The 11,628-nt window shown below is 39.6% G+C and overlaps 1 protein-coding gene across 3 annotated transcripts; it reads right to left on the bottom strand.

Moving 5' to 3' along the window:
* Positions 1–1,042: 1,042 nt before the first annotated feature.
* Positions 1,043–9,816, bottom strand: LOC103994912 (lipid phosphate phosphatase 2). Of its 3 annotated transcripts, none has more exons than XM_018830661.2 (8): positions 7,822–8,033; positions 3,482–3,703; positions 3,307–3,394; positions 2,945–3,054; positions 2,753–2,846; positions 2,288–2,476; positions 2,124–2,183; positions 1,043–1,425 (listed from the first exon to the last, which is right to left on the bottom strand). In XM_018830661.2, exons 1-8 carry the CDS (start codon positions 7,888–7,890, stop codon positions 1,265–1,267), a joined length of 993 nt encoding a protein of 330 aa, XP_018686206.2. In that variant the 5' UTR covers positions 7,891–8,033; the 3' UTR covers positions 1,043–1,264. The 3 variants fall into 3 exon arrangements, with proteins under 3 accessions (XP_018686206.2, XP_018686207.2, XP_009413650.2); XM_018830662.2 differs by having other exon boundaries at positions 2,288–2,464; XM_009415375.3 differs by lacking the exons at positions 1,043–1,425; positions 2,124–2,183; positions 2,288–2,476; ... (2 more) ...; positions 3,307–3,394; positions 3,482–3,703 and adding exons at positions 5,992–6,283; positions 8,537–9,816 and having other exon boundaries at positions 7,822–8,390.
* Between the last annotated feature and the right edge of the window lie 1,812 nt (positions 9,817–11,628).

Genomic DNA, 11,628 nt, shown 5'->3' with positions numbered 1-11,628 from the left:
ACTAATTCACTGTTTTCTTGAGGCCTACTCAGGTAGCAATTGATTTCTCTCCCGCTTATATTGTCAATATTCTTCACTTCATTTTTTTTTTTCTCGATCTCGCCATCTTGAACGGTAATAGTGGAGCATCTGGACTTCAAAGACCGCGCACTTCATTTCCCCTATAAAGACATTGGGGATCCACCTCAGTGGGGATCGATGTCTCGACTCCGCTAAATATATCATTTCAGCTCTGTAACTATTGCCCCCGAATGATCAGTAAGGGAAGCTTATGATATGAGCCTAAGACATGATGCAACTCATCGTCAATTTACAGCTGGTCTCCTAACTCATAAATGCTTTCAATTACAACACGATATTCTATGATAAGTTTTCTAGTTTGGACTACCACGAATCCCAATAACTCAGATTATCCATCTTAATCGAGAAATCTTCCCCTAAAACACAGCCAAAAGTAGCTCATCTGCTACGCACAAGAACGTTGGGACATTGAAGACATCTAAACAACAACGATTAATTAAATCTGAATGTTATAAAAAAAAAAGAAAATCAAATTTCTTTGTGCTTTGATAAATATATAGTAAAAGCTGAGGGAGAAATCTCTTCCTCAGCGGAGTAGAAATTGAATTTTCCTCTTTAGATTCCAATAGTCACGGACGTCTTACGAAGATGCTAAGACCTTGTCAGATCAGAAGGTCCTGGAATCAAAATCTATCTTCAGTACTTATCCTTTACAACAACCAAAAAAACCTTTCATTTAAACAAGAAAATTCAGCACAAACTAACACAAATTAGGGCATGGAGAAGTTAAATGTGGCGAGGGAATAATCAAAGCTATGTAATTCAGTTCACAGGTTGCACATTTCTTCCTGTTGTCAATCCAAAATGTCATTGTCAGCACAGGTTACATCAAGCAAGGCCTTGATAAATGCTTTGCAAGTTAAATCCATGCCTTACTGAACTGATCCTTTTACAAGTTGCTCACAATGCCACAGATATCATGACCCTCATTTAACACAAACGTTGCAGGATTGATGAACCCTCGAACAAAAAGACCATACAAATAACAAGGTAACAGATGTACAGTACAGATCTTAAAGCAGCAGATATAATTAGTTTATAAGGATCGCCTTTAGATATCACGTAGACAAACAGTCGTATCGGCAGTTCCATCTCACTCCATGCACTAGCATGTAACAAACATGGTTGAACCCTCTCTTTTCAAACTCTACAAGTTGCAACCTTCCACTGTAAAAAACCTGCTTTACACCCTCCCATATTCCAAGTCATTCGCTGGTGATCTATTAGTATATATCCGGGATAACCTGATCATGTTGCTGCCTTCGGTTTGCTGGTTTGCTGCACTGGTCGGATTGCTACTACCTTGCTCCTCCAACATCTGAAAGTATGCATACGGCCCCCAACCTTGCAAGAAAGAAGTAGAAAAACAATAGTCAAATTTTGGCAACTCCAATTTAAAAAACAAGAGACCTGTATATAATGGAATTTTTTATTTTGACCATCAGACTTCAGGCAAGCCATCATTAACTTATATGATGGCAGAGAATGTTAGAAAATATCTACAACAGAAAAAATTAGAAAAAACTTTCATTATAGGCATACATGACGTTCACAGGTGGACTCAAACCTGAGACCTATTACTTGTGCAATAATGCACTAACCAACTTGAATATCTCAACAGAGACATATTTTACATGCTTTTTATTACAAGACATCACAAGCATACAACTTCTGAGATTAGAGGCATATGATCATCCTATGAAAGGCACGCAGAGAGAAGTTTTGGACTGTATAAGGTACTAGAAAATTATTTACTTGAATAAAGCAAAGTATCTCAATTAGTTAAATGCTCACAACATTTATCAAGTAAAGCACACAAGAATAAAACAAAAGTATGCCCACTAATGAGAATAAAAATTACTGCACCAATTTGGCAATTAAAAGAATCAGCTCAGCTGGGGAAGGCCCTTATGGATTTCTGACTTATCTGCTAGCATTACTAAAGTATCAAATCGCTTTAGTAGAAAACTGTCCTATAACTCGGCCACTACCAGATATTTGCAGTTACATTCACATCCAACATAATTGCAAACGAATATTACCATCCATATGATAAGGTGCAGGAAAAAACTGCAGATAACAAAATGTGGCAACTGTGACACCTGAAATTGAAAAGTACACGAGTCATTAAGAACAAAGAAAAATTTTAGACCTGCTTGCTTAAAGGTCAATATAATAACATGCTGAATGAACTACATTAACTTACCCAGAATACCACCAACAAAGACATCATCCCAGTGGTGCCGATAATCATCGACACGAGAGATTCCAACAAGTGAAGCGACAAGTAGTGGAAGAAACACAATACAAAGTTTTGCCACATGTCCATTACGATCAAATGCTTTGATCTTCCCAGACAAATAAAGTGCTAGGTAACCAAGACCTGCAAAGGACCCTGCATAAGGAAAGGTTAACTATATGTCCACAAGTGTGTCCAAGCACTTGGGTTGGACTGTCCTTGCACCTGGGTTCCAAATTATGTAAGCTATATGTCCACAAGTGTGTGTGTGTGTGTGTGTGTGTGTGTGTGTATAGAAGGCACTTAATTTTGGTCTGCATTAAAAATTATCAAAAATAATTGTCAAAACATATCTGGCATTTCTTCTTCACAAAAAAAAATCATGTACCTGACTAAAAGCAGCAAAGGAAGCAAGAATAAGAAACAACTTACATGAAGTGTGACCACTAGGAAAACTCTTGTGTCCATCATTTATTAAGTTTTCCTCCCCGTGACAAATAACATTTCCTGTCACTATATCATACAACTGAACCAATTGAAAACAATAATTAGATAATTGTCATAACATGCTACTAAAATATATAGAAGACAAATCCAGACAGATACAAGAACCAGTAACAGAACCTCCTTTCCATCTGGAAAACAACGCCAAAAGAAATCTGGCCGAGGTCGACCAACAGTGACCTTTATTGCATTGGTTATAATCGCAGTTGTCAGCACAGCATAAAGAAGACCTTTGCAAGTAATTGAAACACATTGAGTTAAAGTTTTCAGGTCATCCTTCTTTGTGTGTGTGCCAAAAAGGATTAAAAGAAATTATAGCCAAACACGACCAACATTATATTCAGAGTTATCAGCACAGCAGTAAAGATACCTTTGCAAGAAGTCGAAAAGTATTAAGTTCTTCAACAAACCCTTTTTTCTGACTAATTAGCATCAGTATGAAGAGAAATTCTATTTAATACAGAGATGAGGTAAAAATATACCAAGGATGGAATGATGCAGATCATAAACCTCTCTCCTATGGAAATAGAAGGCAATAGATATCGAAGCAGGCAACACTATCGCAATTATCTACAAGTATAAACCAACGTGTCAAAAGTATCTGCAGCACATTACAATAGGCTCAATTGACAAAATGAAAAACTTCAAATACATTACAGGAAGAACCCATGATGGAATGGTGCTGGTCTTGAATGGGTATCTTAGGTCATTCATCATATCCTTTCCAACGAAGCGGTAAAACGGATGAACAATTTTCAAAACCATCACAAGCACCACCAGAAAAATGAGTATAAGCCAATCTAACTTATGTGTTCTGGCCACTTTAATTCCATGAGATCGCACTGTGTGTGAACCAAGCTGAACGTCTCTCATATTGTCCTGTAAAGATATAACAATAGAAAAGCAAATCAGCTTGAAGTCCCCAAGTATTTTCAATATTCTTTAGTATTAAAAAGTACATATGTGCTCCGAATGGGAATACTCGTGGAACTGTGATTTGGACATGCATAAACTGACTTTAAAAGATGACAGTAAATAGTACAAGTTTTGTGCAAATAGAAAACGTGGGTCAGCATATCTGTCTCACTTTGTAGGTACAGGACTATGCTTATTTATTATAGGAGAAATGGGTAATCAAATGCTAAAAAATGGGAATCACATGTTTATTTAGCACTATTTTCTTGATGGTTCCCCAGTAGGCTACACAAACTTTTTTCACGACATCCCATTTGCTGATGAGCCAATTGCAGAGAGCAATACAGCTGAGGGTATAATACATGCTGAGTGACATATGGTAAGATTTCGTGTGCCAAAACCCCAAGGAAGAACGAGCATTTCAAGATCTAATTTGGGCCTTTCTCAACCCTAGAACAATCTGCGATGATGACAACTGCACACCAACAAAAGTTGCTAGTGATTACTAAGGCACACATGAGAACATCATCTCTAAAGGACATCAACCGTTCCTATGGAAGAAAAGGAACTGTTGCCTACGCCCAGCATAGAAATCTAGGCAGCAAGGACTTTACCCTTTGGCGATGGTTCAGCAATCAACAAGAGAGCATATTCCTGCGTTTCTTCCTGCAAGCCAAACAAAACAACGCATCACGAAATGCCACTCATTCCCTTCTCGATTCCTCCCGTCCCATACTATAGAGGTCGCAGAAACCTTCTTATTTGTGCCACAACGACGCGGGATGGCTTCCCGCTCAAGAAATCAAACGAGCGAATCTTGAGAAAAGGAAAACATTACCTGATCTTGTGCTCGAATGAAATCGAGTAAAGGGAAAGGAAGGAACGGAGATTAGAGGATCTAAAGGAGGAGGAAATAGACTCTCCGGACTCTACGATTCTTGAAACCCAGGCAAGCAACCGCTGAGAGAGACGGGGGAAGGAGGGAGATGGGGAAGCATTCGAGTTAAATAGAACGGAACGGAACGAAGGCGTTGTAACGCGTGAACTGTTTTCAAATGGGCAATTGGATTCCGCTAGCAGGTTTGGGCCCAATTATCTGTGATCGATTTGGGCCCAAATCCATTGAAAGCTCATCACTTCTTGCAACAACGTAGATATAATCTCTCTCTGTTCAGACTACATGGCGATAAATTTCAGGGATACTTGAATTAGATTTTTAATTTTGCATTAGGCGTATTTTTTTACTAAATTTCTGTGTATAATTTGAAGCCATGAATTCATGTAAATATAAATCTAATTTTGAACACTGAATCTTTTAGCAAGCAAGTCAAGTACATCATTATCAGATAAACATTTTAGATATATTTAAGTATAAAATATAATTAAAATAAAAATTAAAGATTAAAAAAAATTTGATCCTATGATGGATGCATCACTTATCAAATGTTAAGTGTTCAAAACATTATTTGATATATTTTTATATCTTAAACATAGAGAATGATTTATCAGATCCAGTTATCATAGAAATGTAAATATAAACAAAAAAAAACATGATTGAAATAGTTGATTTTCTTGGGCCAAAAAAAAAGTTATAATCTTGTCATGTGATGGCTAATATTTTCAAGAAAAAAATATCAAGCAAGATTTATTATTTTTATTTTGTGATTTAAAAAGGAGAAAAAAAAAACATATCTCCAACTATTTTCTTCCGATTTTTTTTTTTTTGGTGCCAAAGCGCTCGTCTATCTCCCTCAGATATTTTATTCTAATAATGGCGGACACAATTTCTTTGTTTTTACTAGAAAATACGAATTACATATCACTTGCAAAAGCCGTGACAAACTTTGCCATCAAAAATTAAGCTAAATGCTAATTCATAGGGTTGCTTACCTTCTTCTCCAAAAAACTATTGAGTTTACCATAATTTGACAACCAATAGCTTCTCTAGAAAAACATGTTTAAGAGTAACTATAACAAATTTATTAAAGAGGCACAAAATGATTGTAATAAAACTGAGAATGATACTGGTGGATCAGATACATGAATCGGCCTTCCTAACCTAAATCCTAACCTAAACCCTAGGCTTTCTCTGTTGAGTAATATAATTTGCCTTTTGTGGAGAGGTCCAGGTTTGCTTGTAGTCCATTCTTTTACTACTATAATTTCTTGTTTTCTGGGGAAAAAACTATGCAAACTCGGTACATACAATGAAAATTGCATGAAGAAAACACAGTTTTAACTATGCAAGCCAATTGAAAAGGGAGAACAAATATCCTGGTGATTTCAAAGATTATATAGCTCACTGTAACCTTATCAGTAATCACAAATGCAACAAAAAAGTAGAAAGCATTCCTGGATAATGCTAAAAACTAGGCTGATTGTATCCATCGAAGTTATAGCAGGGCCTATACGGTTGTTTGCCTTTCTACGTATTCCAACCCACTGCTTCAACATCAATGCTACGAACGGTCAAAACACAGTTTGAGAGCGCTGGATCAAAGCCATGACATTCCCATCAGAAAGCCCTTGCATGAGGTGACAATCCTGCATGGAATTGGTCAGTTCAAAGTTGGGCATGAAAATACCACATCTCATCTCTCTTCTAGGCCACTGGTTGAAAGTGATACAAAACAACCCACCATGAACTGCTAGCTCCGATGCATGGCCTTTGTCCAGATCACAATAATAGTTGACAATGTCTAGATCAAGTAAAATTAGATTGGGGTGGAAGGGTAGTGACTAAGCAATTAATAAAAGTCCAAGGAACCATAAGCAATATCATTTAGGGCACATGATTCAATCATAAAAGAGAAATGCTTATTCAATTTAGGCTACAGTTAATGGAGCTCCCAGGTTCTCTCTCTAAAGATGCAATGGAGAAGAGAATAGCATGTAGACACCAACTCTTCAATATCATCTGGTCCGCAGATTCATGGTCAGAAAAGGAAGAAGTGGACTATAACCCTTTCCTAGATGCCAGAAGAAGGTTCATACCTGACAACTAGACTTCTAAAGAAGGAAAAAAAAAAGCACATCTTTCCAAGAGAGAAAGCTCTATCAATCAGGTCACTACTGTCTCTCACAAAGAATTAGATTTGATGATCCATAGAGTGGCATTTCTCAGTAGAAATCGGAAGAGAGCAGGATAAACCAGCCACTAGTGTTAAAACTAGGTTCATCAGTCTAAGAATACAAGAGAAAAGAAACCATTTAAGTATTTATACCACAAGTTTTATCTTCTTAAGGTTGGTTCAACCTCCTAAAACAATAGAGAAGAATGATACGAACCACAAGTCGATTCCTATTTTTAGATCAAAGATACAGATCACTTGTTAAAAAGAAAGACGGCAGGAAAAGATTATACATGTTGCAGACAGGAAACACTGCAGTCAACTAATAGCACTTTCTTCACTGACCAAAACACAATAATAGGAAGATCAATAGGGTGTTACTATATGTCAAACTCGAGTTGGATTAGTTAAGCAACTAGTGTGTTTCGTAAAATAAGGAAGAATCATATATGCAAATTGCCAAGATCCAGAGACCATCACTTGTGAAAACAAACAATATATATGAAGCAAAAAAAAAAAAAACTTTAATTTTAGTATCTCACTGCATCCAAATAGCTGTTCTGAAATCACATCATTATCAGTGTTCACACACTCGAAGAAAAAGAGTGCTTTTGGTTTGTATGCATCTGCCTAGAAACGAAAGAGACAAAAAAAAAGAGAAACAAGCCTTTCCTCTATAACCATGTGAAACTTCTTGTATAAAAACAGTAGATACATTAAAATACTGCTGTAAATTAATAATGTAACAATATCTTTAACATGACAGATTTCTGATCTAATAGCAAGATAACATAGTCCCCTGGGACTCGAGCATGATTCCTAAAACCATTGACAGGAGGATAAACACATGCAAACACCAATTTCCTTTATTCGTATAACAACAAACTGACATACAACACCAATTCACGCGAACCAAACACTAAACAACACATCAAATGAGAAAACCAACGAAACATAATTTGTAGGTAATAAGACTGTACGAAATTATGAGCTCACTGCAGATTACTTTACCTCCAACCAAAATTTCCTTTTTCCTTTTAACCAGGGTATCAACTGGCGATCATGATGTTTTGGATGCATTTGAATCTCCAGGAGCTCCTGCTTCAGGAATCACAGCTGTTGAGCTTGCCATCTGATACTGCTGGGACAATGCTGGTTGTGAAGAGGCTTGCGAGTAGTACATCTGAGGATGGCCAGGAGCAGCCGTGACTTCATAACCATAATTAGCCATCGTTGCAGGGGACTGAGAAAGATGAGGATGCTGCATCACATGATACCCGGTTCCAGCATAAGGGTATGGTGTGGTTTGGCGTACAGGCACATAGTACATTGGAATATGGGGATCAAAGGGGTGTGCTTGTGGCAATTGCTGCATCGATTGGGGCATGATAGAGTAGTAGGAAGCCATGGGAACGCCTGTACCGGCCCCCGTATGGTGGATGTAATGGGGATTCGTCGAAATAAACTGTGGTTGTTGTTGATGAAATTGGGAATGGGTTTGTTGCTGCTGGAGTTGCTCCGGGTGCACTGAAGACAACACAAAACCTGGAGCATCCACCGGCGGCAATGGAGCACGGTAGCTACGATCAAAAGAGACATTTGGATCAGAGTTTAAATTCAAATATGTAGCTTTTGATGAAGAAATTAAGGTGAAATTTAATTGGAATTTTAGTAAAAAATCACAACTATTTCGCAGAGGAGGGTCAAAGAACCAGAATGATGATACCTCGATGCAGGATCGGAGGAGGGGGCGTCGACTTGTGTGGGTTTTGGGGGTTGTGGCGGCTTACGGACGCCATGATCAGACTTCTCGTCGTCCGAGAATACCCTGTTCGAGTTGTCCGAAGCGGAGATGGTGGGAATGGAATCGGAAGCGGTCGGAATAGGGATGGGGGGAGGGACCTGGAGGTGATGAGCGTAGATTGGCTCTTTGAAACCATCGTCCGGCCTCTGGCTGGTGGCGGAGTCGGAAGAGAGGTTCATGTGGGCCAAGTGGTCGTCGAGGCCGGAGATCCGATGATCGGCGTAGCGGTCATCGGTTGGAACGGGAATAGGCGGGAGATTAGAGAGGGATGGAGCAGAGGAAGTGGATCCGAAGGAGGACGTCGTATCGAGCATCGGCGAATCGGGGACGGAGTGAACATCTTGGCCATGGCGTGCGAGCTTGCCGGCGGAGTCGGGGCGGGGGAGGACGAGCTGCTCAGGCTCCGGGTGGGAAGCAGCGCCGCAGCCGCCGCCGCCGCCTTTGCGAGAGTGGACGGAAGAGTTGTCCTCGAGACCGAGGAGGCTGTCGACCGTGGCGGAGTCGGCAGAGTGGCCACGAGGGAGGCCGTCCATACTCATGCCGCCAATCGCGCTATTGAGGGCGTCCACGAACCAAGTCTCCGATTTTGACTCGTCCAACAGCGACCCGATGGTGGACGAAGGCGCCGATTCCGACTTCGACGGGAACAGGAACAACCGCAGGCGGGAGGAGCGGGTGGAGCCGCCGCCTCCGGAGGCCGCGGCGGCGGTGGCGGCGGAGATGCGATCCAGCTCGTCGATCATGTTCTCGAGGTCCTCGTCGGTGGTGACGGAGATAAGAGAATCGAGGTCCTCGTTGGGGAGCTGGTACTTGAGGGAGAAGGGGCGGCCACCGAGGAGCTTTCGTGAGAGCTTGGCGGAGATGTCAGCAAGAGAGGAGTGGCGATCGACGACGACCATGCGGGTCTCGCCGCCGAGGTAGCAGAGGGACTTGTCGGTGGGGCGGGGAACGATGCGCCCGCCGTAGCTACACATGAGGCGGAGGCGCGACGAGGCCGCGGCGGCGGACGGAGGGAACGGTTCGTCCCAGGAGTCGCCGCCGCGGGAGCGGGGGGAGGAGTCGGCGGAGTCCGGGTACCCGGGGCCGGAGGCCCCGACGGAGACGGCGGTCGCCGCCGATTCCATGGTCGGAGCGAGGGAGATGTGGGAGGGGGTCCGCTAGGATCGAATTGGGGATCTGTGGCAAGGGAAGGGAAAGAAGTTGGGGGCAGACGACAAGAAAAAAGGGACGTTTTTTTATTATTATTTTTTCTTTTCTTAAACTCTATTTTCGTATTAATGGCGAGAATATTTAATCGGAAAAAAAGAGAAAATTGCTGAGACAGCGATGTTGATGTGATAAAGAAAATGTAAGTGCGATATGCCACGAATAAATACTTACCAAACGGAGGTTATTGCCAGAGAGGCTAATAAATAAATAGTAAACATTTGTTACATCGGGTTTTGTCGACACCCATCGCCACCCCCCCCTTTGGTCGTATTCAACGTTTTCCCTTCTGATCGCTTCCACTCTTTGATTTAGTCTCATTACATCTCACTCACGCATTTGTTTCTCAATGTATATTTGTTACTATGAAATTTTGTGGTCAGCTTGGGATCGATTCCACCTAATCCGGTTTTAAAGTCTTGTCACGCTCGAGACTTAATATTAGCCAAATTTGGTAACCTCGACTCCAAATCTAATTATGCAAGCTCGAGTTTGGAAATCCGGAAGAAAAGAATCGTCTCGTGAACAATGGCCAATGAAATCTCTGCCATGGCTAAAGTCGAAGAATGATTCTAAAAATATTTGTAGCTTTTTATAATTTATGTCGACATGACAGTTTTTTTTTTTTTTTTGGTCTAATTAGGCTTTAGATGGCACATGTGGAGTCCCAAATATTTATCATATTAATATTAATATTATGAAAATTTATATGAATAAGAATATCTAGATCCAAATCCAATTTAAAAAAATTATATTCTAGAGATTAAAAATCAACCACATTAATATGTCTTATATATAATACACCTCGAGTCCACAAAACTTTATGCAAAATTAAGTTGCTAAAAGTAGAAGCTTCTCCAAGAAAAGTTAGGTATAAATTTCTCCTGCTTCTAAACCCTTGTGTTATTTTCTAAAAGAATATTATTAAATAAATTATTATAATAAATTTTGATTGTTTAATATGTGATTAGAGTTCAAAACCAATAAAGTTCAAGTTCATGATTTTTTAGGTTAAAATATTGAGAACTAAATCGAGACTCTATAAGAATCGAGAGCGTATTCGATAAAATTTCTTCGGTACTAAAGTTAATATAAATTTAGAGAATTTATCAACTATAAAATTAAAACGTAAAGTCAACAAAAAAAGTCCTTGGGAATGCAATTGAAAATCTTTTTATCTTATAATAGATAATCATTAAAATAATTACTCATATTATTAAGTCATTAATGGATTGTCAAATTACGTGGAATTGTAAAAGCTAAAATAACAGTTTGGTATAGTCAACTTTGTTAGCAGTGATCAATTAAACCTATGGAGTCGAGTTGATATTCATATCGATATATATTATTAATCATGTAGGATCAAATCATAATAACACATCAACAGTTATCTACGTGTCATATCATCAGTATAATAACTTTGTATTATAATGACTATGGATTTTTGAAGTTTGGCATGACATTTGTCTTAATTATTCAAATATCGTTATCTGTTAATGCTGTTACAAACTTAGCGTGAGGTGGAGTTGAAGAGAAGGCACGTAATGACCATTATAATTGAGATATGGAAGAGGTTGCTTGTTGTGTCCACTCTCATAATCCTTCGATCAATACTAATTATAACGATGTGGAGGAGAGAGTGCGAGAGTCGAAGAGAGCGGCAAGTACTGAGATCATCACAATGTATTAAAACGCACGACTGTGACTGCTCACCGGCCTCCGATATTTCTCGAAGAACATAGACATTGAATAGTGAATGATAGAGACACCTTCTCTCATTTCCTTGTGTGCGTTAACCTTGAAACAAC

Source organism: Musa acuminata, chromosome BXJ2-8 (genome assembly GCF_036884655.1).
Source record: "Musa acuminata AAA Group cultivar baxijiao chromosome BXJ2-8, Cavendish_Baxijiao_AAA, whole genome shotgun sequence".
In the NCBI taxonomy this organism is placed as follows: Eukaryota; Viridiplantae; Streptophyta; class Magnoliopsida; order Zingiberales; family Musaceae; genus Musa; species Musa acuminata.
This window is presented reverse-complemented; position numbering and strand designations above follow the sequence as displayed.

What these genes read in the sequence shown, in the direction of transcription:
- LOC103994912 (XM_009415375.3), bottom strand. Translation starts at nt 9,738, where the DNA reads ATGGAATCGGCGGCGACCGCCGTCTCCGTCGGGGCCTCCGGCCCCGGG. An exon ending in TCCTCCGATCCTGCATCGAG is followed by an intron (nt 8,391 to 8,536) that starts GTATCATCATTC and finishes TTTTGATCGTAG; the next exon opens with CTACCGTGCTCCATTGCCGC.